This window comes from Theobroma cacao, chromosome 2 (genome assembly GCF_053813885.1).
Source record: "Theobroma cacao isolate CCN51 chromosome 2, ASM5381388v1, whole genome shotgun sequence".
NCBI classification, from domain to species: Eukaryota; Viridiplantae; Streptophyta; class Magnoliopsida; order Malvales; family Malvaceae; genus Theobroma; species Theobroma cacao.
The window spans coordinates 50779779-50806653 of record NC_142640.1 but is presented as its reverse complement, the minus strand read 5'-3'; the positions used below and the strand labels follow the sequence as shown (position 1 = coordinate 50806653).

Sequence of the window (26875 nt, the reverse complement as noted above, 5' to 3'; positions counted from 1 at the left end):
TGTCCCAATTCTAAGAAGACGCCGTGGAAGAAGATACTGAGGACTGGGGATGGGGATGGGGATGGCTCAACAGTCCCAAATTACAATTGCAATGCCGTCACCTCATATGTCATAAATAACTATATATCAACTATTTTATTTAAAACTTATATATTTTGTATTAATAACAAACACATTATTTTCTCTCTAAAAAAACCCATTATTCAATTTTCAATTGTTAATTGCCTTATGTAATTTTTTTGAGAGTAAATAACTATGTTTGATTATAATTACGAATTTTTAATTTGTATTTAAAAATCAAAATGTGCTACATATAATCTCGTCAAATATTTCAAAAAAATTAAAAAAATATATTTCAATTTTATATCATAACGAGTTCTTAATAAGTTTATAGAAATGAGATAACTCTAGTCATCTCATGAAATAAGCATTTTGAGAAGAGGAGAATGATTGGGGCTCACCAAACGAAGGTGTGTAGAAGCCAAGGCAATGCAATGTGCAAAGACATGGACCAAGCGTGTACCTCAAAGTAGACTTTTGGGGTTTGCCCGTTTAGGGGGTTAGATGAGACACAAAGATGGATGTACTTCTCCTTCTAGAAACAAGATCCAAGTTTAAAGACCCGCATGTGCCTATGGCTATCATGTCTCAATTAGTGTTTGGTGTAACCTCACCTCCGCAAACTTCGTCTTGATTATATTATCACGTTTCATAGAAATTTTGTGTTAATTAATTTTAATCATAATACATATACATCTATATATGTCAAATATTCTTTTAATAATTATGTGTTTTTATTTCTTCGTCCCAAAATTTACCATGGTCTTAGAAGTAAGTTTATTGGTAATATAAATTAATACGAGACTCGATTGAGTAATACTGTAATGACGTTACTCAACAAATATTTCTTTCAATACTTATATATAGTTGAAATTTGTTGTGTACGTTTAACTCTTACTTGCTTGCTCGTCTTTTTATTTAGGCCCACAATTCCAATTTTGAAGAGTCCTAATTTTAGATCACCAACCATTCATTAATATAGAATGATTCAATCATTAATGATAAATGAGATCATCTTGGTGAATGCCGATGGAATCAAACTTTAGTAATTAAATTACTACAATATCCTAAATAGGATACCAAATCCTATAAGATAGGCTTAGGTTGTTATCGTTATGGCTCATCTTGGTTCTCATAATTAAGGGTCTTAATTAGGCTTCCCCAGCTTCAATCTTCAACCGCATAAATTATTTTCTTTATCTTAGAAATACAAGAGATGAGGTGCTTTAATTTTATAATATTTTAATAATGTGTGCACATATATATATAAATAAATAAACATGTACTTTCTCTCATATTTTCCTATGTATTATCTCCCTTTTTATATATACTAAAATTCGACTTGAGTGACAAGTCTTGTCAATTGTAACTCACCACTCGTTCAGGTTACTAGTGATGCAGCTTGCCCAAAATCAAATCTCATAACAATTTTCCTTTAATGGTTTTATGTGAAAAACTTGATCGTTTCTTTTTACTTACAATACTCTCTTACTGATCTATTCATATAGTAGAGTCTCATCAAAACTTTTATATATATATATATATATAGTGAATTAGTTGTAGACCTCATGGTTGAGACGAGAAACAGTTGGCAAATTGGACAAGACGTAAGCAAATTAGGGCCAAAATAAAGTTTGGCAAAGTAAATAAGTAAATTTGGCATTAATTGGAGCAAGACATGTTCCTAGCTTAATTTTTTCAATGTTTATGTGTAACGGAGGGGATCAACAATTATTTCCAACCAAATATGCAGTTATAGATTAATATACATTTGATGAATTTGGTGATACCGATATTGTCTGTACTTAAGTAGATGGTCGCCTTTTGAGACCAAAACATTTTTTTCTGACTAATCAAAACTATAATTTGGGTTGGTAACACGTAACAATTTTGAAAATGTATGTTGTGTTTGATTGGATGGTGGAGCGTAGGGTCCTTGATGAATAATATATATATATAATTTTGTCATCATCACATCGAATATATAATATTGTGTGAGTGGGACACCCCTGAAAGAAATGAATGAAAATATCCCTAGCTAGCCCGGAAGATTCCCATGCAACGCATGCCAAACCAATCAAATAGCTTACAGATATCGATGGATATATATTCATCCTCATCTTCCCCTTGGAATTTGGATGAAATTAAAAGCCCATCAGGATGAAACAGTGAGTGATGGATACATACATCTTTTTTATATTGAAAAATTCATGTGAATCAAGCAGCTCCAACAATAATGGCAAACCTGCTGCCGGGGGCTGGGGTCATCACTTTGATAGCTACATAATTACATACATGATATCAAATTTTCACAATGGTAAGTCGTGAGTCACTCTTTTGGAATTTTTTGTCCTATAAGTCACATCCACGAATGTACATATATATATGGATTGTACCTTCTGAGATATGTTTACAAGATCAGCCACTAGATAGGTATATTTGGCATCGGATTGTACGTTGGTGATGGGCAGATGGCATTGTGTATTTATGGGAAACGATTGTTGACTTTTGTTTGTTAGTAGTATTGGAGACTTGAGAGGGCGTAGCTATCAAAGTGGGTGGGCGGCTCTGCCTCTTTCTGTATGTTTCTGCCTGGTTTGTTGTAATATTGAAAAGGAAATTTCCTTAACCTCTACAGGTTGATGAGAATGATTATTCCTCCTGCTGACAAGGAAATTAATGAAGTGATCAATTCTATGTTCGACTTGTATATATAAAATCCAAGTGATGCATGTGCATGTGCATGTGGCTTGGAAAACACATTATAATCAAATTTATCAGCTCGTTTTCTGATCAGATTTCGGAGGTGTGTACTGCATGTGATTGATTTTGATACACATTTCCTGATCCATTTTTTTCTTCTTCTGGATAATTGAAAAGTATATATAATTGTTTGAATAATTAAAGTTTCATTTTCCATGATCTGATTTATCTCTAAAACACGTGGGAAATGATTATTCAGTCCCAAAACGTGAATCAGGCTGCTCCTATATTAGATATACCAAGGTATGAAATGATGGATCCTACTTTATTTATATGCTATCTATATATGGTAACTCTAGTTGTTTTTTTTTTTTTTTATTCTAAAAGGTGGTCATGAATCTTGGAAGTTTAGGCCATGTTAAAATATATAATAATTAATTTAATTTTGGTCAAGTAGCACCACAAAAGTTAATGCTTACCTAAGAAAAGGAGAAATTAAAGATGGCAAAGGACTTGAGAATTCTTGGGTGACCTAATCACTCATCAGTGTTCTTATCCCAACCGAGATTTCAAACCTTTGTTTTATAAGCGTCCCCAACTAACCCCACTAATTAATAACAACAGTTTGTTACCAAGATTCAAGAGCAGACAAATCGCAAAGACATGTTACAGAGGGGGTGAATGGAGAAAGGATCGATATCATTGCATGCAATGGCGGTCTGGTTCATCAGCTTTGAATGTCGTATGCAATTACATTATCATGCCCAACAGGAGTTGACAATCAACATAAATATATATACAAAACCCAGTCATCAAAGGCAACAGAGATTTTGGAAAGCACATTTCCTTGGAGGAGAGAATTAGTAGGACATGGACAGCTAGTTGTTGCCCATCAAAACCACATGGGTGTATATTAGTATACGGTCATGATTTTGCATTCGAAAACAACAAACTTGGTAATGTTTTTTCTTATTCTTTAATGGCAAATGGAAATTCAACTAAATTCGTTGAAAGAAAATTCCATATTTTTTATTGGTTCATAAATATACAAGGAAATTAATAATTTTGTTTCAGAGTTGGTCAGGTTTTTGAAAATTTCTATGTTTAAACCTAAATGAAAACTGTAAGTCAAAGCAGCAGCAAACAGGGTGGAATGAGGATCGGGAGTTGAAGAAATGCAAAGTAAACATATATATATATATATATATATATATATATATATATATAAAATAAAACAATAGAGCTTTTCCTTTCCGTGTTAACATCAGCCATCATTTCGTCTTTGTAGTAATTAGTGTGGTATGTTTGAATGGCTCTCTCTATGTATAGATTGGCTTTGGAAGCGCACGCACGCACCTTACAGTAGAGACACCAAGCATTGGATTGGTCAACACCCTTGGGGCTGAAACAATCCAACAAACCTATTGCTTTCTTCATTTTCAATCGAACCAGATATTTCTATTCTTTTTTTTTTTTTCTTGTTTCTTTTATAAAAAATTCTACTACAATTTCAATCATTCTTCTGATCTCTCTTGTTCCAAGAAAATATCATTTTTGACTTTTTCTTTTATATTGAAATCGATAATGACTATGCTTAAAGACATTTTAAATTATTAGCCGAATATCAATATTTTTCAATAAAATTATTTAATTATACCCCTTCCTTCCTTCCTTCCTTCCGTCGTTAAATATTTGTCATGTTGTAATTTATAAGCTTGGAAGCACAGTCTGTGCAGAGCTTCCAAGGCCTCAATGGCAGCCCAATCACAGGTTTGCTGGACAACAGCCCAACTTCAAGCTTGCATTTTCAAGTCTGAGTTGGGTCTAACAGGCAAATGCCAAGGCCATTAAGCCCACAAAATGAAAAAAAAAAAAACACTTCGAAAATCCTACTGGAACTCAGTCTCCCGAGTTTGGCCAACACAAATGGGTCAACTCAGCGATTTTGCGCCGCTAAATCTATCATCATCATCCTTCTTTCTCCATCCGCTTAAGTCCATTTGGGTCCAACTTTGAAATCTTTTCTAATCAAATAAAAGTCCTTTCTTTTCGTTCTTTTATTTTATTTTTGGTATAATCTAATGAGTGATGAGGAGAATCTGATCTCTACATGCCTAAAATGGATGCAGGCCAGATTTAGTCTGAATTCCATCAGCTCCAAAATGCAGAATTCCATTTCATCAAGGTGTAAAAGGTAAAATCTTAAAAGCTTGATATCAAGGAGACATGTACAACTCTTATAGTATTAGTTCAAGTGTGTTGTCATTTAGGAGTAATGGGTCTGTTTCGTTTTCATTCAATGACTATTCTTCCAACTTGTTGAATTCATCAATTGAGAAAACCACATCACCTTGTTCTTCGTGTTGCTCATGTTGTGGTTGTTGCTGTGCCACATTTGCCACCCATGCACTACCCATTTCCTCTAGTTTTTTATATGGATTAAGGCAATCTGCCCTTGTTCAGTGCTCACCTTCTAGGAGGCTCATCTTGCCTGCTCGACGCCGCTACTTTTTGCGGTTTCCCAGTTGTGATTTTGATCATGCTCCTTCTGAGGTTTCCACTGCCAGTTTTGTTATGAGGAAAACTAAGGGGAGGTTTAGATGTATGGTTTCGGAGGAAAATAGTGCTAGGCATTGGTTAGGTGGAGTAGATGCCGCAGAGGGCATGATCAGCTTATTGAGTGAGGAAGTGGATGCAGATTGTTTTTCTGCAGAGAAAAATAGGACTTCATATAAGATAGTGGAAGTGGAGAAGAGAAAAAATTATGATAGTGAGTGCTCTAGCCAGAAGAAAGAAAGAGAACAGGTGGAGAAGACAAGGAGTTATGTTAGTCAATGCAACAATGGAAATAAGAAAAGGATGCAAGTGGAGGAGAGAGGGAGCCATGTCAATAAACATGATTGGGAGAAGAATGAAAATGTTGGGTCAGGTTTGTTAGGGAGTGATTCTAAGCATGAAAATGAGTCCATCACTATTGAGTCAAGGGAAGAGAGTAAAAGGAAAACAGAGAGAGCGTCAGCTTTGAGAGCTGAGAATCGTAGGGGAAGGACAAAGAGTTCTAGTTGTTCATCTTATTACTCTTTGTCATCTTCAGGGGACTTAGAGAGTGATACTGATCTCCCAGACCAGGAGGAGCAATTTGTGGAAGAATCATTAAGTGGGCATGTGACAGAATTAATAAGAAATGAGAATAGCAGAACTGAGGGATGGGTGGCAGAAGGCTTCAAGAAGGATAATGTGGGAGGGAGTACTGTTGATTGGGATTTGAGAAAGAAGTCAGAGAAGAAGCTCGCTGAAGTATCTACTGAAGAAATACAATCTGGAGCAAAATCCTCACAAGAATATTCAAGAAGGGTGAAGAATGATGAAAGTGCCTATAAGAAAAGATCTAGTTCCCATGAGCAACTTGATGACAAGGGCTGGGAAATAAGAAAGCAGCATTCTCAGACGGACAATCAAGTTATTGGACAGTCTGAATCAAGAAAGAAAAGCCAGGACGTTGCAGAAATATCAAAGATCCATGTTAGTAATGCTGGGGCAACTTCTCAAAAATTGCAGTTCACAGGCAGAGAAGCAAATGTGAAAGTGTCAGAAATACGAGACAGTCAGAGGCTGACTGAATCTAGAATGAAGATCGAGGAAGAAGATACAACCCTGGTTCAGAGTCGGTCTGAATCTAGAAAGAAGATTTGGGAGGAAGATACAACCATGGCTCAGAGTTCATTCCAGCAGACAAGAAAGCAACACCAGCAAAAAGGTGAAAGGATCATTGGGCAACTTGAATTGAGAAGAAAATCTGAATGCTTAAGTGAAATTAATGAAGCCAAGAACAAGAAGACCTCAATATTACAGTCTGAAACACATAAGAAAAAACAGGATGATACTTCAAGTTTATATTTCACTTCTAATCCTGAAACAAAGAAGCAGGGAAAGGATCAAAAACCTCCTCAGAGAATTGAGTCAGGGAAAGGATTGCAAGCTGTTACTAATATATCTGTTATTCATGCTGACAATATTGAGATGGTTACCAATTCTCAAACAAGTTCTGGAAAAAGATTGATTGAACATGAAAGTAATTTGACATCAGGTTTGGGATTGATTAGTGACAGAAGCGAAAGACATAATGGTAGAGTTGAGCAAATAAAATCAAGAAAAGAGAATGGGAAAAGTGTATCAAGTTCTTGGGAAGAAGCTGAAGAGGCCTCTAGCTTTCCATCATCTTTGAGTTTAGTTTCAGAAGCACGAGAACAACAGTTGGATGTTGATGTAATGGGAACAGAAAAGAGAAGCACACAGGCAGTTTTGATGCCTCCCGAGTCTCAAGTGATAGCTGGAGGTCTCCAGTGCGATGACTCAATGACTAGGATTTCCACTCAGAAGGCTTCCTTTGAAACTTCGGAAAGTGGCTCTACTTCCTCATATCTGCATTCAACTGGAAGGACTACATTTGCACCCCATGAACCATGTAAAAGAGAAATGAGTGAGACTTATGGGGAGTCTATAAACTTGACAATGTGTGAAGATTCTCTGGGTTCTGCTCAACGATTGGAGGAATCATCCTTGCAGTTTGTTGGGGAGTTTGTTGAGAAGGCAAGGCATGATGTCTTGACTTCTGAGGTGCAACAGGGGAACAGAAGTTCTGACTCTAATTCAGCATATAACGCTGATAAGCAAGGGCAAGATATTTTAGGTCAATACAGCAAGGAAGAACTTAAGATGAAAAAGCATGACTCGAGACAGTCATCGAAGGGCTCTGGAGCAAAGGGGCCCTCTGATGAAATGTGGGATGTAACAGATCCATCTGTTCAGGATCTGCCTGAAGTGGAAATCCTACAAAAGACTTCCACATCAGAGCATGCTGTCGTGAAGAGAACTGGCAGGTCCTTGTGGAGCCTTATGGCAGACGTCATTCGATTACGATGGGGTTCACGTGCTCAGACCCCTAGCTCAGGTGCAAGATCTGGAGGAAGGACTTCACCAAATGAGTCTGCTGGCAGTGAGACATGGTTTTCTGGTCGTGAACCAGATGAAAACAGTGAAGAGAATCTGAGAAGGGAAAGAGGCAGCATGGCTTCAGAGGTCATAACTTATCAGCTGGGACCAGGGACTCAAGGTGAAGGAGATGTCTCTGACTCAAAGAGGTCAACTGACAAAATAACACAGCTTGAAGGGAATATTTCACCATCCTCAAATATGTTGGACACCGGGTCTGCATCAGAAGGTACTTCCTTGACTTCACAGAAGGAAAAACATGATGGAAGTAGCTTTGTGATAGCCTCAGGCAAGGAGATGGCACAGTCATCTATACAACCATTACCAGCTAGAAGCATAAGAAGATCTCCTGTTGTAGAGGGGATTTCAGAAACTGATAGAACTGATATCCTTGGAAGTGGTTCAATTGGGGTGATGGAACGGCCTCTTGGTGCAAGATTAACTGAAGCATCAGGGTCTCAGGTTAAGGATGGGGAATTGAAACAAAGAAAGCTTCAACGGGTCAAGCAAGTCCCTAGAGATAAATTTGATGAATGGGAAGAAGCATATACACTTGAACGTGAGCAGCGAAAAATGGATGAAATGTTTATGAAAGAAGCGCTGCTGGAAGCCAAGAAAGCTGCTGATTCTTGGGAGGTGCCTGTTGGGGCAGTACTAGTGCAGCACGGAAAGATAATTGCCCGTGGGCGCAACTTGTGAGTTTGATAAACTGACATGCTTGCTGTTTGATTGCTGCTTACTATTTTATAACATTGTTTATGCAATTTTTATTTCAGGGTAGAGGAATTACGGGATTCAACTGCCCATGCAGAAATGATCTGCATACGAGAAGCTTCAAGCACAATACGTTCATGGAGGCTTGCGGTACTATTTCTTCTTTTTGCTCTTAAGTCTATTAACCCTTTTTTTTATGGAGGGGGATGCCAATATGTCTACAGATGTGGTTCCTCAATGATTCATAGATTCACCTATAACCAGGAAATGGGTGGGAAAACATCTAAAATATGTGTGCACCTAAAATTCTCTGATTATATGTATGATAATTTACATATGTTCAACTACGATTTATTGACAAAAGAGAAATAGCCCTAGCAAAATGCTTGTGCCTGCCCGTTTCTCTTGGAGTGCAGTAATTAGCAAGGCAGTCTCCTCACTCACAATGGACTTAATTGTCTAAAGAGTGTTAGCTTTGTAGTTATAGCGGGAAGGTTTGATGAACTTGCTAATCGATATCTGCTACTATTTTCTAAGGGTGCATCAATTTTAATGCAAATGATGATTTATCATGAAGGTTCACTTGATATGTATCTTAGAAATTATTAATTCTCCTGACTCCTGAGTCAAGCCATTTGGTGGTGCATTTTTGTAATTGAATCATTTGCTCCTCTAGGATACAACACTTTATGTCACACTTGAACCATGTCCTATGTGTGCTGGAGCAATACTTCAGGCAAGAGTCGATACTCTCGTGTGGGGAGCTCCCAATAAGCTTCTAGGAGCAGATGGCAGCTGGATTAGGTATGACAATGAATTCTTTACCTGTTACTAGTCCCTGTGAATTTTATAACTGTAAGATTCAACTGTTTTTTTCAGCAGAGTTCTTGTCTTTGAATGCTTCACTGTTGTGAATGCCAGTGCCTTAAAACTAAAAGATGCATCATTGGTCCTTTCTATTGGAATACTGACTGAATGTTTGAAGCATGAGTTGTGTAATCTCATATGAGAACAAATATAATTCTGCCTTATTATCAATATCATTTTATGCCTTGTGGAGAGTGTTTCTCTTTTTTGGACCAAGAATGGAGTAGAGTTCACTTATCACTTATCAAGGATGGAGTGTTGCTCATGTCAGTAGAATATGAAGACACTATATTTCCAGCTAGAAATGGCCTGAATACCTTGTAATGTGTCACTGTCACATATAAAGCTGTTATATATGATTTCTGCTTTCCCTAATCCCTAATTTTAATTAATTGCAACATAACAATTTTTCCAATAAAAAAGAAAAGGAAAAAAGTGCTGCTTATTGTAATATTTGGTCTTCATATGAAGGCCGGCTAGAGAAATAGAGGAATTTTTCTGAGGCAATTCCCCTATATTTGCAGGCTTTTTCCTGATGGGAGAGGAGGAGGAAATGGCTCAGAACCGACAGACAAGCCAGCAGCTCCAGTCCATCCATTCCACCCGAAAATGACAATCAGACGTGGGATATTGGCATCAGAATGTGCAGACACAATGCAGCAATATTTCCAGCTTAGGAGAAAGAATAAGGAAAAGAATGCTGAGCGGCCGCCATCACCATCTTGTCTTCCCATTACAAGCCACCCATCAAAAATCATTACCAAGATGCATGATATCTTCCATGTGATGTTCTGTTTGTAAGAGAGTAGGAAACCAACGAACTCTTTTAGGTTGTATGAAGTATTTTGGAAACTCTAATTCTAATTGCCCTCAAACCAAATTTGAGTAATAGTGTGTGCTTCACAAAGATCTGGTGCCGTCTGCTATATGAACATGGCAGATAAGAGGGTTTGAAAGAATTGATAATTACGGCTGAGCAGGTTTATTCTGGCCATTGCTGTTTCAGGTGTTCAACATGGAGCGGGGCAATTGGCAAAGCCGCATCATTATTGGCTCTTCTTACATGTTTATATTTCCTTCAGGGACTTGTGATAGTGGAAAAAATAAGGTTGACTTTGTGGAGGAGTCCTACTATGGCACATGTTTACTTTAGTTCCTTCACAATAATAATTTTTATCAAATTCAATTCCTCTTATTTAATTGAGCAAATAAGGAAAGTTGATGACAGGAATTGTAAGGTGTAATGACTAAGGAGTTAGAAATGTTATAGAGTTGAGCGTCGTGACAGATGACCATAAATCTGATCTGATGCAGCTATGCAATGCCAACCTGGTGAATGATAATGTGTTCGCATCAAAACAAAATGGTTCAGTTGTGTTGCACTTGCATGTCAACATTAGCAATCTTAGCCGGGCCAGCTTGATGTTAATCAAAATGAGGCCTCCAACAAATGAGGTACTCCCAAATCTCAATGCCTCTCGGAAGCTTTTCTTTAACACTCATTGCTTCATTAACAGGGTAAAAATTCAAGTGCAAACTAAATAAAACAGCAAGAGATACCAATGGAAAGTTCTCGACTCTTAAACCTTGCCTCTGCACTTAAACTTGATGGAGACAGCTGACCAGTGTTTAGGTTCCTGGTCCATGAATGGTAGGTGCAGGTTGGTTAAGATTGCCATTTCCGTCCTTTCCCTCTCATTTCACTCCATTTCTTAGCGAACACTTTCCGCAGATATCTCCCAATCATCATATCATAGATATTAGAGAATAACACACGCACCTAAATCATAAAAACTTGCTGTTCAAAGAAAAAAAACAACAAAAATTAAACCAGTCTTTTGAGCAGCAGATGACTGCTTCCAACCATGATAACTGATGAAGCAAAACAAAATCTATATCCCTGCCTACTCATCGGGTAATCAGAAAAGCCATAATAGCAAGCAAGAATTTAGACCAACCAAGCTGCCAGCCTGTTTTGCAAAATTTTGCAATCAATTATCTGGCCAAATCAGGTAGTAGAAGGGACATAACATTCAAACGAAGACTACGTCTCTCCCTCCGACATTTCACCTAACATTTTCTGCGTCCAAACCTTTGATTCCTCTCTGTTTATATATTACAACCTATTCTCTGCTGCAATTCCCATCTCAAACAAAATGGCTCCAATGTCTTGGGCACTCATTTTGACTTGTCTCAGCTTTCAACTAGCCATTACAAATGCACAGGGACCGGCTGCCTCACCTTCCACTACACCAACCACCATAACTCCACCTTCAACTTCACCACCACCTCCAACAGCAACACCTCCGCCTTCAACTGCAACACCTCCACCAACCACAACACCCCCACCTTCTACCACACCAACAGCACCAGCACAGCCACCTGCAACCACGCCCCCACCTGTAACAACCCCAGCTCCAAAAGTTGCACCAGCTACAAGCCCAACAGTCCCACCTCCTCAAATTCCACCACCACAACCACCCCAAACTCCTCCAACCACAGCTCCAGTGCAACCACCAGCAGTGCCACCACCACCAGCATCACCACCACGAGTATCTCCTGCACCGGCCCAAGCACCACCAGCACCGGCACCAGCCAAGGAAGCACCAGTGCCTGCACCAGCAAAGTTGCCACCAGCACTTGCACCCATTATTTTGCCACCAGCACCAGCACCAGCTCCTAGCAAGCACAGGAGAAGGCACAGGCACAGGCACAGGAGGCACCATGCACCAGCTCCAGCACCAACTGTCCCAAGCCCCCCCGCACCGCCAACAGTACCAACTACAGATGACACAACGCCAGCACCATCACCAAGTCTCAACTTGGTAATGCCTTCTATCAATAAATAAAATTACTTTTCTTCTTATTTATTGTAAAAAGATAAGGATGAATCAAGGATTTTATAGCAGAGACTAACATTTTTTTTTCTGGCATACAGAATGGAGGAGATTCTTTGTTTCTGGCAGGAGGAAAGTCTTTGTGGGCAAGGACAGGATTAACAATTGCCATTTTGATTGCTATTACAGGCTATAGTTTCTAGGAACCTTATAAAATGAGGCGTGTTTCCTTGTCATACTTTTCCTTTTTCTCATTTCCTTTTTCTCTGTCATATCTGACTGAGAATATTATTTCATTTGTATAACAAAAAGTAAGATAAACTGAAATTTTAATAGAATAGATATGAATAAGACCAAAGTTGAAAAACCAAAATATTGGTAGCATTTTTTAATTGCTTATCCTATTATTACATGGTTGATTGACAATGAAGATTAATTTGAATCATAACCGTCATGATGCTGGTTGAGTAGGAAAAAAATGTGGACTACATACATTCAGTGTTGCTGGTTGAACTTGATCCGTCTTTACATTTCATCCCTTAAGTCATACTCAACCACAAGGCCAAGATTGTCTGCTAATTTGTGATATTGGAGACATCCTGCACACTGATGAGAAGCACTGCTTTTTGGTCACATCAAAAATATTTTTCTTAATTAAAAGAATTATGATCAATTCTTCTGCCAACAAACACAATTATTACTTCACTCCTAAAGTGCTTAAACAAAAAGCTTTGTTTTCATGAAGCAAAATCTTAAAATCAATTCTAGAGGTATCTAGATAAAAGTTAGGTATCTATTTTGCACATGCAAAAAATCAATGCAGCACCTAACATGCTGCATTCAATTTCAAGATTAGACATACTGCATAATGTCAAATCTGAACTTTGTTTTCTACATAGGAGGCCACCACACTTACAGGTTAATGCAGGACAAAGTAAATTGTTAAATTTTTTGCCTAACTCTTACTGAGGTATGTAACAGCTTTGATCTAGTAGAAATCAGGTGTTGCTAATAGTCATGTTAAAGAATAAAACAACTATGGGATGAAATAATGGCATGCCAAACACACTAAGCACCATAACAGGAACCAGTATTATACTAGCCTATAAATTGGAAAACAAATTGAACTACAACAAAACTGAAAGCCTAATATTGCAATGGAGAATAATAATGTAAACCAAATCAAATATGAGTCTTACATCGCCATGCTTTATACTGGTATAGGAAGTCTTCTGTCTTCTAAATAAAGTTATACTGACAATTTTGACAGTTTCAATCCTAAGGGTTCCCCACAGAAAGTGCTAGGTTAACCCTTTACTAGATGTAAAAAAAAAAAATCAAATATATGTATGCAAACCTAACACTGATACAAATCTTCAATTTTTTATAAAATATAAACAAAAATCAATCTAAGCAATAAAAAATCCTACTTAAACAATTCAATTGGATGGAGATTTCAATATCTTTTTCATCATCCAGAAACATACAACAAGAATCTTTTGCGAAGAAAAAAGAGAACAAAAAGAGAAAGAAATAAGTACCTGTACATAAACAAGTCCCCGTTCATATGCCAAGCGGTTTATGAGTCTTTCTGTTCTTTCACCACATTCGCCACAAGTGAACTGAACTAACAAACTTCTTCTTGGCAGTTTTATGTCAATAGTTGCATCCTGCACAAAGATCAAACATAACAAAGCAAACACTGTTGAACAATTAGGATTGTATATGTTGCTTGACCTCTAGCAACATAATGTACAAACCCACCCTAATTCACCTGCAAGGAGAACACTAGCACAACATGCTTTCTTGAATCTTAAAATCCACTTGAAAACATCCCACTCCTCTTCTGCCACAGAAAATTGCCACTCTCAACAAGCACAAATATTCCAAGAATTGTAAAAAATGTTTGAATTCACAACACTGTATTCCTAAAACTTTATATACGTTGTGTCCAAACATCTGCAACCTATCATCTACAATCTGATCCTCTGCTAATTTAAATTGCAAATTACGATAAAACCAGATACCATAAGGCAATACTGAAGAGAATGAAAGACTATAGTTGAAGAGAGGGAATCACATTGAGTTTATCCCAAGGGGATTGTGATGATTATGTATGGAATTATTCTATGGATTTATTGGTTTCCATATTTACTCTGCTGTGTTTCTACATAAAAAAGAATGAGGTGAGATGGTTGTGGTAAATGTAAAATCAATAAAATTATCTTCTTCTACATTCTCCCCATTCCAAACTTAATCGCCTAAAAAGTACCCTCTTTTCAAAAGATATCATTTTTCAACGATTCACCTCACTTCAAATTCACTTTCCAAATTGCAAAACAGATTAATCTTTCTGAAATTTGTCTACCTATTTAAAAATTCACATACCCAGAGCAATAATATATTTCCAAGATATATATATATAAGAAAAAGACAAGCATGAATATGGAAGCTCAAAAATTGACCACAGAAAAATTAAGCTAAGCTCATAAACTTAAATTGGCATACCGAGTTCGAATTTTTCATATTTTCATGCGGGTCCATTGTAGAATCACAAGCCAAAACCCGATATGCTCGCTTTGGTGGCACCGCCGACGCACGTGCAACTTTCGGGCTGTGAAAAGCAGAAAAGAAAAGGCGAAGTAACATAAAAAGAATGAAATTTGAAGGTGAGAGAGAAGAGAAAGAAACACCCAGACAGGATTACCTGGAAATTGGGTTGAAGGAGTTGGAGTATGGAAGGGAAACGATGGGTTTGTGATTGTGAGAGGTAAGTTTTGGACAGGAAAGAGAGAAGAAGATATTACACATTGTTGAAGCCATGGTATTGTGTAGCTGTAGCTGTTGGAGTTGGACTCGCAGTAAGTATGAATTAGCTTACCCGGTGCCAGTATGTACCGTAATTAATAGTCGGAGACCCAGGTTTTTGCTTTTCTTATTTATTTATTGTTTTTAATTCTTATTTTGTTATTTACCGTGCAGCCATGAGGTTGATTTTGTTTTTTAATTTTAACATCTCTGGAGAACAATTCCTCCCCTTTTCTTGGAAAAGGTAATGAAATGATCATTTTCATTTGCCAGTTGGTTGGAATTTAGATTCAATCTAGCATCTATGTATACAGACATAGTATCTGTTTGCTTCACACTTGTATGTAACATGGCATCAACTAGCCACTCTGTTATGTAGCACATTAATGATCAAACGTGCCGCTGAGGAAGAGTTTTCCTAAGTAGTTTATCTAATAAGCTGCTAACAGGTTGATAACAGAAAGTGATTTGCATCAATTTCTATTCCTTGTTGAAGAATTTGTATACAAGTATAAACTGTTTTCCAATGTCCTTGGAACAATAACAAGCAAGTTGATGTCTTGTTAGTCACCCAGAACAAGAACAACATGGTTCCACCTGGCAAATTTCTACCGATAAAAGAATTCCATTGACCCGAATCGAATTCTGAGAGCAACCTTTGCCAATGGGCATCAGTCTTCCTCATCTACTTCATGAAAGGGAAGTGGTACTGTCTTGACTGCCCTGAACTTGCCAGCATTATTTAGATGCTCATTCTCCAACCTGGACCATTGATAGATTTGTTCATTAGAGCTAGTGAAGACGCTATGGTCTGCTCAAAGTAAGTGCGCATGTTGATGGGAATAAATAGCTACACTTGCACAGGTTCAAGAATTAAGGAAATACTAAAGACCAATCAGTATTTTACCTGAAAAAATTCCACAATCCTCTTCTAATGACTTCAAGTGCCGCCAAAAACAGGCCTGTTACTCTGTAATCAACATGTCCAAAACTTGAATGGAGAACAGTTTGCAGCCAAGCAAGCCTGAGGAAGAGGTTCAATCCCTGCATGTCATGCAAAATTTTGTTCAAGACAAGTTAGATTATTTTAGATAATCTGTATTTCTAATCCAAAAAGATAGTGAGCTCTGTTCACTATGTGCATTTTAATTCTGACAATATCTGTTTCTTCGATCAGAAAACTGCAACATCTATTGCTTTGTTTTCAGAGTGAGACTAAGAATCTCACTTTTGTTCGTGAAACGGCATTATCAGTATTTATTTTAAGAATATGTTTGTTCTCCTCCTTTTGACTTATCTTGAATTCTTAATCATATAAAATGGACAAGTTGGTTGTGAGCCTGTCTAATCAGAACAGCAAACTAGTGCTTGCATCCACCAGTTTGATTCTCGATCAAACTAAGTGTAATATTAGCTCGTATGCCAGTTGTATGCCAATGCCCCATAAATCTAGGGGGTATTAATTTTCTTCTAGCAGGGAGAGAGTGAGAGGACGCCATAACATATACCATGGAGAAGTAGTAAATGTACTTTCGACGTAGCATTAGTTCATTCCTTAGCCAAGGGTTTTTGGAATTCATTTGAAGCAAGCCCCAATCCTTTACAAAGTCCCAATACAATTGGTACACTGTTGCAGCACTTGACATGACCACAACCAGACACAGCCATCCGATATTCCTTTCTTTCTCATAGGCCACTTTGGCCCCTGCTGCTAACATTGCTGATACATATTTACCTAGATTGACAAGGTGATTTGTCTGTCCTTCATCAAACCACCGCCTAGCGCACTGCAAGCCGATGAAAAGGCATTTTTGTCAGATGAAACTGATTTCAAAAAACAGTACGTTTAGTTGAACCAAAAATAAAACAACTTTCCATGGAAAAGGAAATCTTGGTACTACCTACATGCAAAGTTCTGAGGAGCAAAAATATACCTGCATTGCTCTCCAGTAATAGGGTAGAAAGGACACTGCATAAGCAAGATCTCTGTAATGCTTGGCTCTCATGCAGTATCCGTAGTCTTGCGTTTTGAAGCTTCCAGTTATGTAGTAACAAGCCACATACTCGAGGTTCCTAAGCATCGGTACCTGCAGTTTTAATTAAGTGATCCAGTTAGATTTCAGGTATCTGATTCGCTAGTTATCAGGATTCTCTATCCTTTCACAGAAAAGGGTATTTATTACTACTTAATCAGCAGTTAAACCAACCTGACTACAAAGCTGATCTGCCATGAAGAAATCCAACATGACAACCTGCAGGCAAGTAATTGTAATTTGTTAGGAAACTAGTTTTGTCCTTACATTAAGAGTTAGATTTTCATATTTCTCAAACTTGAAACGGTTTGGTTTCACTACCCTAATAACAAAGTACCTTGTAGAGAGGTGATAAAATTATGTTCCGTATCACACGAAGGAAACAATATCGACTTGATTGGTAGAAGATATTGAAGGGGCAGACTAGCAATAATAAGAACATCTGCACATAGAAAAGAAAGTTAGAAACTTCTGCAACATGACTGGCCCATCATATGGGCCTCCAAAGAAGTGCCATAAGTTTGGGAATTACCAATAACAGGAGACCTGGGATTGCTTGAACCTGGGTGAATGAATACCCTTTTGTAAGCAGTGACAAGTGAACAAACATGATTCCCACAACCGCTGTCAATGAAGTGGTACAGATTAAGAAAACATCTCTATACTTAAGCTCCTTGGTGGGAGCTAGCTCAAAGATGAAGCTGTAATTGATGCGAGCTTTTCTCCACAAGAAAATGTTGCAACCATACAGAAAGAAGTGTAGGAACAACAGGCTGAACATGCTGCAGAGAGAGAATTGATCAGATGAACTGCCGTTGTACAGTTTATGGGAGTGATAAGAACTCTATATCATAAAATATGTTGCCCAGAATGAAACTCAGTGCTACTTGCCTAAATACAGGGTAGGCTGTTTCCATATAGATTGAATCTGGTTTTCTTCTGTACATCCCGGTGAGATGAGCCATAAGGATATATCCAGCAAGAAGGGCAACGAAACACCCAGTGAAGAGTCCTGAGTATGTTTAAACACATTAATTCAATTCTAATTCAGCCTAGGTAATCTGGGATAAGAAGTGTTGCATTAAAACTACAGAACGTAAAGCGTAAAAAATTTGTTCCATTGATATTTAAGCTCTTTAGTGTAACCGGGGATGTCTGGATCTGGTATAGTGGAAATATACTAGATATCATCTAGATTCTAGTCTTTATGCACAAAGAAAAGCACTTGTCAATAAACATGCAAATGGATGTCGAAACCTTATGGATTTCTGGACAAAGTAAAGGGCAAATTTAGTATGAAATATTTTTGGGACTAGCTGTTGTGCACAACATGATCATAGAGATCAGTCCTAGATTTAGAAGTGTCCAAGCAAGATGCGATGTACATTGCTAGGCACACTGGAAACTGAATAGTGCTTGCTGCAGGTGTTAATGGTCTCGTTTAAAGGTTGAATCCCTGTACGGTCAAATTTGTCTGAAGCATGATTATGGTCTAGCATGAAACTGTGCATGTTTGTCCACCCAAAAAAAGTGACACTGCCTTCATTTGTATCTAGTGCCCTAATGGGTCCATGGCCATGCTTTTGCTTCTCTAAAACCTATATTTTCGCAAAGTGAGCATGCTAGAAAGCTTTCCACCAAAAGCATTGGTTAATGGAAAATATCACTTTACAGTTTTGTTTGTTATTTTCCTTTTTCCAGAGAAACTACTTTATTTGCTGTTAATCCTAGTTTTGCAGAAGTTGCAAGGAACTCACCAATGAAGAAGGTTACAGCATGTGATTCTTTACGTTGACGTGGTCTAAGATATTTCATACCCTTTCTGCGATCTTCCTCAGCAAAATGTTTGATAAATAGATCCTCAACTTCATCTGCTAATTTCATTACCTGTCATTTCCGAGACCAATAAGCAAATTTAACAGGTGAACAAAGTTTTACTGATCAGGTATAAATGCCAGACAAGCATATCCATGTTTGATTTTACATAAATCTCAGATATGCTTTGCATAGACACACGTTACAGGATCAATAGCCACTTAATATTGTCGGTAAATAATCAGATGAACGGATAGCTAGTGGCAAACATCAAAACATTCATGAGAATATTTTCCGTAGCAGACCTATGCCTAATAGGCATCTGATACTTTTACTTGGTAGTTTTTCTGCTTCAGTTATTTACCTTGTCTGAGCTGTTGAAATATGAACTCTCAACAACTTTAAGATAAATGGGAAGAACTTGTTTTCCAGTAACCTGAAAGCGCCATTCGGAGACAAGAGAATTCGTCTTTAGTTACGTAAATTGAAATGGAATATCTGCAGAACTCTAAAAAGTCCTTTACTTACTTTGTCAAACTTCTTCAGAATTTTTATGAAAGCAAGCATGTTCAAGTGCCTGAAAATCATAATTGCAAAAGAGAAAACGTAAGAATCTCGTTCTCATTTTGAGCTCAGTAATACAATAGGAGTGTCTTCGACATGTTGAGTTCTGATGATAATACCTGTAAGTTTTGAGATAACCCAATGCTTTATAGAGCTCTACGAAAGCTCCTTTTATCATCTTCTCTGCATGATGCAACTTTGTCTTGTTGATATGCAGCTTAGTTCCTTCAGGTCCACATTTCTTTGAAGACTGGTTGACTAAATCGTCCCAAAGTACGTAACTGATAGCTGAGAAGGTACGAGATGGTGTTGTCAGAGGAATGTTTATTCTTAAGTTCTTTCCCTGGCAACTGAAAACACGACCTGAGAGTGTTCTTAATTTTCCATCCTCTCTTTTCATTCTTATTGATTTTCCCATCTCATCTGATCTCGGAGAGTCTGAAAAGGACACATCATTTCTATCCAATTCATCTGTGCAGCTGTCTTGCAATTGTTCTTGGTCTGTTCTGTCCTTAACAGAATCCTCCTCTGCATACAAGGAAACAGAGACGAGTTGTACATTTAAAAGGTCATGAATCAATAATAATTTCACTGCTTTTTTATCGGTTCAGTCCTGCCTAAAGTGACTCACTTACTGCATATCATTTCTGTAAACAGGATTCAAAGAAATTGTAGGACTTGAAAACGTTTTCTAGCTTTGATCTTTTTTCTGTTGTTGTCCTTTCCATACAGTCTAGCATTCATGAAAAAGCATGCGAAACCAATAGATGCAGTATTACGTGGATGGATGCGAGGAAAAGGAAATGTGTTTCTCTTATAAACAAAAGTCATTCGAGCCAAATGAATTTTTTTGGTATAACAGGTCAAAGCTGAAGTACATGGTAGTAGTATTTTGCTTTACATTTCAGATGCATCGAAATAGAGAGAATGAGTCAAATATGACATACCACATGAGATAGTGCATGAAATGGAGGCGTCCTCCTTGGAGTCCTGTGCAGAAGCTCCTTTGCTGCGCTGCTGTTGCTGGAGAATAGTTTTGAGCTCAATGAGAATCTCCATTTGTTTCTTCAAAGACTCTCCTCTTTCCAGGAACTCTTTCTCCTTTGTTTTATAAAACTGGTTCACTTTGTTAAGCTGCATGTCCAAACATGCAAAGAATTCTTTCGCAGCATCAGTATCAGCAAACTGCTCTAGCAATTCTGTCTCATAGAGATCTCCTTTGCTAGCGGAAGCTGCGAGTCTTTTATGAACCTGTCCACAGAGAAACGCCACGTTAATTAATTCTCGCCTGTCAGCTTGATTATTATCATTGAAAAGATAGGAAAACAAGAAACAGAAACTGTCATGTGAAAAGAGAGATCAGGGAGGGAAAGAGTACTTGAATGACACCATGGTCTCTACGTTGGCGACCAAAACACGAGAAGTTCCCTATGGAAGATAAGAGGTTATTGGCTAAAGAAGTAGTTTGAGTATTGGAGGCAGTGTTGCTGTTAGTGGTGTTAAGGAGATGGATTTTCTTGAGGTCCATTTTGAGTTGCCAGTAATCAACAAAAGCTTCCTTCCATTCGGGGACAAGCTGCCCTTCGAACTGCTTAGAGAACTTGACCATCTTTCTCTCTTGAAGCAAATCTTGTGAGAGCAGAAAAAGTGGTGGCAGAAGATGTAGGGAGCCGAGTGAGTGTTTAATGGCAGCCCTTGAAGACATTATTTATGGAGAGGAAAAGGAATATGATCGATGTGCCCGTACCGATGCTTGAGAGCACATTCTAAAATATCCTTGCCCTTATATCCTATGCCTCGTCCACTTGATATTGTAGGTTGAAAGATGTAGGGGTGGTCAGCTTCGCCGGAAAATGACCAAACCGCCACCAGATGAAATCAATTGTTGCTTGGGCTAGCATCTTCTTATGAAGATATAGACAGAGTGGGAAGTTAAAGTGGATGGCAGTGGGACCATACAGAATTCAAAAATATTCGTGAACAGTGATCCTGAACAAGCCATAATTTGTCATTTACAAGAATCAGGGTCTCTTTGGTAAGTCAAGAACTGCTCATTTGTGAAAAATGAAGCTTACACAAAGGAGACTTCTTATTAGACCAACCTGATTTCCACTAATTCAGGATAACCAAAAGTTTCAATTATTTCCAGGCACCACTCGAATAAGAAATTGGTGATTCCAGACTGAAATATTAAACTGAGACAACTTAGGATGTATTAAACTTATACAAACGAATCTGTCACTGATGGATTACTGATCAATATAGATGTCACTGTCAGTCTTTGACTGCTTGATTTGTAGGCTTATTGCTGCAATGCCAATGCCTTTATTTTTTTTTTTTCTTTTGCTCTGTCAGTAAAGATGCAGCAGTGACGATATACCAGACACAGACAGCGTGGTAGGACGTTTTCCATCGACATCATTGTTTGGGAAGAAAGGTTATAGTTGGATTAAGCTGCAGTGCTTGTTAATTTATTTCCAGGTTTAGGATGCTTGTGTTTCAGATATCGTGATCAATTAGCTCTAATTAACTAGTACCGGAAACCAATCAACTTTACGTACGCGGTTATGTGATCTCAATTCTGGGTGGGACTATTCCTCAGGATAAAGTAAATGGATATCATTCCCATTTAAGTTGTACTTATGAGAAGCTAGGAGAGTGTATAACATTCCTTTGCGTACATTATTGCAGAAATAATGTACCCAAAAGCGTATGGCATAATTAGATATTGCCAGGCTGCTATTAATTCTAGCAGCAGTTGGTGGTTCTTGTGAAAGAAGAAGAAAGGTTCCATTGTTCTATTCCCATTCTCCGCACAACTTGTCAAAATGAGACCTCCCATCCCACCAGAAACTACAATTTCCAGAATCTCAAGCCATTCTTCTCTCTCTTTCTTTCTCTCTCTTTACTTTCTTTGTTTGCAGACATGGATTGCAAAATCAACACTGCAGTTGTGGAAAATTGACAGCGTGCCCAAGGTGGCTGACTCAAAGATACGCTTCTCCATTCCATCTCTCTCTTCTTTTGATACATCTTTTCAAGTTTTCACTTTACACATTCTTAGTTTTCCATAAGGCAGCAACAATAGTTTGGCTAAGCCACGTTAAGAATCCTTTGCACCTGATATTAATTCAACAGAATCATTCAAACCACGCGTTTTCTTTCCTAAAGCAGCCCGAAAACAAGCTGTGTCAGGGTTGAGCAGAATTTTGAACTGAACCCACGAGTCATGAATGTGGAGATGAAGGAAGTTTGATGTTGGTGAAAATAGAAAGCTTCCATGGTTAAAATGAGAAAAAAGCATGCATATGTTCACTTTACAACACATTGAGTTAAAAGGGGAAAGAAAAGGTAGACAGGAAATCTAAAGCCTTAAGGTCAACCGAGCCAATGACAAGCCATGAAAATGATGATCTGATTCAGATTAGCATTTTTGGGTGCGCCCTTGCAGCTACCCAACCCAAGCCCACCTCACACCCTCCTTTCCTCTTCATATTAATTACATTATCATCTCATTTTCTCTGTTGCACAGAATCCTTTGACCCCACAATCTATGACCAATGACCGTGTTTAATCATAAGGCCTCAAAGCCACGTTAATGATTTCGATTGCTTTTACTTTTGTTGTTACTCCTCTCCTCTCTTTTTTCATCTTTTCTTTTAATTTGTCTAAATTGTTTGGAAAGGGAATTAAGTTTGAAACTTAATTTACTTAATTTCATTCTAATTAAAAGTCTATAAGGTTTGCATGAGCACAACCTCAACCATCATCGCTTCTTTTGCATGCATATGGTTTCGAGAATGAGATGCCTGTCTTGAATTATACACTCTGATTACCACGCATCCATCATTCAATATATACCTGCTAATTCTCCAACTGCTTTCTTTCTTTCTTTCTTTCTGGTTTTTTCATTTCCCCTTTAATTTGAGTGTACAATGTTTGGTTCAACCTTCCAAAGCATGTGAAGATGATTCCAAGCATACGATTCTGGACTACTATTACGCCAGAACAACCTTAACTTTGGTGGTAAATGCAAGAACAAAGGAGCTAGCTAGGGAATATCCTATACTTTTAACGGAAAATTCCCATCTTGTCTACTTCAAGAATTGGATTGATATCCTATCCCTTCCATATGATTCATTGATGGGGGGGGCATATACTTGAGAAACAATACTTTTAAAAGATCATAAAAAATTCTAGCCTTTGTTCCACCTTCACAAATCACGCTTGGTACAACAAAGTAGACCCAGGCCACCCGGGATATTTGCCAAGTACATGCTCTTGCTTTGCATCTTTCATGTACACAATCACCTCCACCATCGTCATCCCCTTGGTTTTGAAATGGCTGGTTGATTCCAATTCTATCAAACGTGTTGGTAACCAAAAATGCTGTGCAAGGATTTGGAAAGGGAATAGAAATAGATGGAAAAGATTGATACAAATGTATATATATGATATGCAACTAAACGAATGAATTCGATATGTCCAGTGTTGATCTTTGAATTTTTTATTAACATATTCAAGTATATATTACTCTCTAATTTTCGGATCATTTATGGTAAGTGATTGAAATTCTTCTTACTTAGATGTCTAAGAATCGCAATCTTGAAAAGAATATTATGATACAAATGGGTAAATCTAATCTAATACTGTTTATTGCTATGTACATATGATTCCTTTCAATTAGTTGTTTTGTGTGGTCTCAATTAGCTCTTTTTTGTTTGTTGGAAAGTTAAGGGGCTGTTTTTGTTTGGAGGGCAACTGGCAGGAAATAAGGAGGCAAGTGAATACCAGTGAATTGTATAGTTTTTTTTTTTTTTCTTGATGTAGGTATTGTTATTTTCGAAATTGAAAATATCATACTTGAATCAAATTGTAATTAGATGAATATATTATTTAATTTTTTTAAAAAATTAGCTTCTTTATTATCATATTACAAAGATAATACTACACCATTACGGTATGCAATCTTCGGCTGTAAGGATTCAACATTGCCTGCGTAGAATCATGCACCTCATTCCCATGGCACGATGCAAAATATTTATGCAAAAGATCCATGGTATGTTATTTCAGCTATCCTCTAAACATGGGAAAAGAATTGAAACAAGTAATTAATGTTTGGTCGTTTTCCATTTGTTCAATATTTAATCCTAAAGGTTATCTCCCAAGATGTGAATAACTTATGGCCTAATCTTTCCTTTATTCATCTCTTTATGGTCAATAAACATCAACGGTGGTCAACAGTGTTAATTAATTCTCATCAATATGTAGAGTAATTGCAGTACTATTATTTTTTTCGCTATGAAAATGAAATATTATAAAAAAATCATTGACAAATAATACAATTTACTCCTCCTCGTTGACATCGGTGTGACTTAAAGTTAGTTTCGTGTAGGAATACTAAACAAGCAGAGCAGAGGATGATGAGCTGGATTTGATCATTACAAGTTTTTAATTTAAAGTAATCGCTTAGTCTACGTTTCCCATCATCAAACAAAGTTTTCTACGACACAGCATTGCATATCAGATACGTAGAATGGCATTCAACGTGAACTGCTAGAGGAGGGTGGAAAATTGGACAAGCAAGGTATAGCAGGAACTTCAAACCTTATCTTATGGCTTAATGGCATGCAGACTAAGCATGCATTAGCCCAACGGCAATGCCATGATTAATTCATTTTATATACCTTATCTTTTCTCTCTTCTAATTCCTCCAATAACGTATCTCCCCTCCCAACAGGTAATTAACACATGGATGGCTGTCAACATTTTAATTACTTGATGATCCTCTGGATTAATTTGGCAAGCACATACAATAGTTTCATCAGTTTAATTACTTGAGTGTATATTTAATTATCTCAGAAATTATCATTAATTTAATAAACATTTTGAGAGAAATGAAAAACATGAAAATAATAAGAGTGTCGAAATTAACAATTTTTATATACAATTGAGATAGATATTATATTATAATTTAAATTAATCTTGTTTAAGAGTATCTTATTTTAAAATTTAGAAAAATATTGAGTTCAAGTTGGGATTCTAATACGACAGAAAAGGTGGGATTTGGAGTATGGGAGAAGTTAGTATGAACAAACAAAAGCAGCAAAAGGGTGTAGGCCAAGTTTGGAAAGAAACAAATGAAGGGAGATGAAGGTCTGGATACCTTGTACATCCCCTTTATTCATTCACTTGCGTGGAAGCAGAAGCCATCAGCAACCCTTGCTCATGCGTCGGTAAATATTGGCCTTTTTCCACCACAACCTTCTCACTGTAAGCAAGCCCAACTTCAACGAGGCCTAAGAAATTGAACCCCGACATTAAGGACAATCCATCCCCACATTATTTGCTCCTAAATCCAAAGAAACCCCCCACCCCATTCCAGCAAATGATCATTTCCCGACAAACCAATCCTTAGGTGCAAGGCGGAGCTAAAACAATTTTGAAAAGGATCAAATAAAAAGAGATATCAAATATTTTTTAAAAGTTTTATATATTATTTAATTATTATTAATTTAAAAAATTAAATAAATTTGATATATAAAAAAATATACATTAATAATGATGATGATGTCATTTATATATATATATATATATATATATATATATATATATATATATATATATATATGATTGAATGGAAGTATAAAAAAAATTCTTTCGCTCTTTGCATCTTTATGAGCAAAAGTGAAAGGAAAAATAATTTTTTAAACTCAAATAAATTATTTTTTCTACTTTTTGTATTCTACCTCTCTTCTTATTTTTATTTATTTCTTAAGTTGCTAATTAACATTTTAGGTTATTGGATTTAACTATTGAAATATAATATGTTATGATAAACTATTATGTTGGATTGTTAAGATATAATATGTTATAATAAGTTTATATTTATATTAACATTTAATCGGTTAGATTAGTAGACTTTTATTTTTTTTAAAATTTGATAGGCTTAATATATTAGTTTAGAATTTATTTATTAGATTTAACTAACAATATGCTAATTATAATGACTCTAATTTTATCAAACAATTTGAAGAATAAAACTAATTATTAAATAAAAAATTATTTTGAGAGTCATTAAAAATACATATAATAAATAAAATTGTAACAAAAGAAATACAAGTATTTCATTCTATCAATTTGTATGTATATTTTTATTACTTAAAATTTATAATATACATGTTAGAATGAATTGATTATTCTAAATAAAAAAATGATATATTAAAAATTTTAAATAACAGCGCAACATTACAATTTATATTTAAAAATTATATAATAATTTATTTATTTTAAAAATTAAAATCATAAAAAATAAAATTCACATAACAGAGAGAAGAAGAAAATGATAAATAAAATATGAAATCCACATATGACATAATAAAAAAGAAAAAAAAAGAATGTGATTGATGGTTTGTACAAATTTGTAAAAAAAAATCTATAGAGATTTAGAATATATAAGTAAATAAAATAAAAATAAATAAA

General features: G+C 36.6%; 4 protein-coding genes across 5 annotated transcripts; 2 read left to right on the top strand and 2 right to left on the bottom strand.

Moving 5' to 3' along the window:
- Window positions 1-4487: 4487 nt before the first annotated feature.
- TADA (tRNA arginine adenosine deaminase) lies at window positions 4488-10243 on the top strand. 2 transcript variants are annotated; one of them, XM_088803977.1, is made up of 5 exons: window positions 4491-4957; window positions 5227-8450; window positions 8532-8619; window positions 9146-9273; window positions 9861-10243. In XM_088803977.1, exons 2-5 carry the CDS (start codon window positions 5338-5340, stop codon window positions 10135-10137), a joined length of 3606 nt encoding a protein of 1201 aa, XP_088660103.1. In that variant the 5' UTR covers window positions 4491-4957; window positions 5227-5337; the 3' UTR covers window positions 10138-10243. The 2 variants fall into 2 exon arrangements, with proteins under 2 accessions (XP_007046361.3, XP_088660103.1); XM_007046299.3 differs by having other exon boundaries at window positions 4488-8450.
- A 1249-nt stretch (window positions 10244-11492) lies between these two features.
- Window positions 11493-12546, top strand: AGP19 (arabinogalactan protein 19). The gene is made up of 2 exons (XM_007046298.3): window positions 11493-12161; window positions 12275-12546. The coding sequence occupies exons 1-2, from the start codon at window positions 11493-11495 to the stop codon at window positions 12374-12376; spliced, it is 771 nt and encodes a 256-aa protein (XP_007046360.1). The 3' UTR covers window positions 12377-12546.
- On the bottom strand, window positions 12533-15096 carry LOC18610571 (Zim17-type zinc finger protein). Its single transcript, XM_088803978.1, has 4 exons — window positions 14881-15096; window positions 14682-14787; window positions 13715-13843; window positions 12533-12779 (listed from the first exon to the last, which is right to left on the bottom strand). The coding sequence occupies exons 1-4, from the start codon at window positions 14994-14996 to the stop codon at window positions 12699-12701; spliced, it is 432 nt and encodes a 143-aa protein (XP_088660104.1). The 5' UTR covers window positions 14997-15096; the 3' UTR covers window positions 12533-12698.
- Window positions 15097-15319: 223 nt separating this feature from the next.
- On the bottom strand, window positions 15320-21199 carry PHO1;H1 (EXS (ERD1/XPR1/SYG1) family protein). Its single transcript, XM_007046295.3, has 14 exons — window positions 20772-21199; window positions 20341-20644; window positions 19513-19921; window positions 19358-19406; window positions 19194-19265; window positions 18772-18901; window positions 17906-18026; window positions 17547-17796; window positions 17352-17456; window positions 17189-17233; window positions 16916-17068; window positions 16490-16768; window positions 15889-16025; window positions 15320-15743 (listed from the first exon to the last, which is right to left on the bottom strand). Exons 1-14 carry the CDS (start codon window positions 21096-21098, stop codon window positions 15653-15655), a joined length of 2472 nt encoding a protein of 823 aa, XP_007046357.3. The 5' UTR covers window positions 21099-21199; the 3' UTR covers window positions 15320-15652.
- Between the last annotated feature and the right edge of the window lie 5676 nt (window positions 21200-26875).

What these genes read in the sequence shown, in the direction of transcription:
- TADA (XM_007046299.3), top strand. Translation starts at nt 4,990, where the DNA reads ATGTACAACTCTTATAGTATTAGTTCAAGTGTGTTGTCATTTAGGAGT. An exon ending in ATTGCCCGTGGGCGCAACTT is followed by an intron (nt 8,451 to 8,531) that starts GTGAGTTTGATA and finishes TTTTTATTTCAG; the next exon opens with GGTAGAGGAATTACGGGATT. An exon ending in TACGTTCATGGAGGCTTGCG is followed by an intron (nt 8,620 to 9,145) that starts GTACTATTTCTT and finishes TTGCTCCTCTAG; the next exon opens with GATACAACACTTTATGTCAC.
- AGP19 (XM_007046298.3), top strand. Translation starts at nt 11,493, where the DNA reads ATGGCTCCAATGTCTTGGGCACTCATTTTGACTTGTCTCAGCTTTCAA. An exon ending in CATCACCAAGTCTCAACTTG is followed by an intron (nt 12,162 to 12,274) that starts GTAATGCCTTCT and finishes TCTGGCATACAG; the next exon opens with AATGGAGGAGATTCTTTGTT.
- LOC18610571 (XM_088803978.1), bottom strand. Translation starts at nt 14,996, where the DNA reads ATGGCTTCAACAATGTGTAATATCTTCTTCTCTCTTTCCTGTCCAAAA. An exon ending in TCCTTCAACCCAATTTCCAG is followed by an intron (nt 14,788 to 14,880) that starts GTAATCCTGTCT and finishes TGCTTTTCACAG; the next exon opens with CCCGAAAGTTGCACGTGCGT. An exon ending in ATATGAAAAATTCGAACTCG is followed by an intron (nt 13,844 to 14,681) that starts GTATGCCAATTT and finishes ATCTTTGTGCAG; the next exon opens with GATGCAACTATTGACATAAA.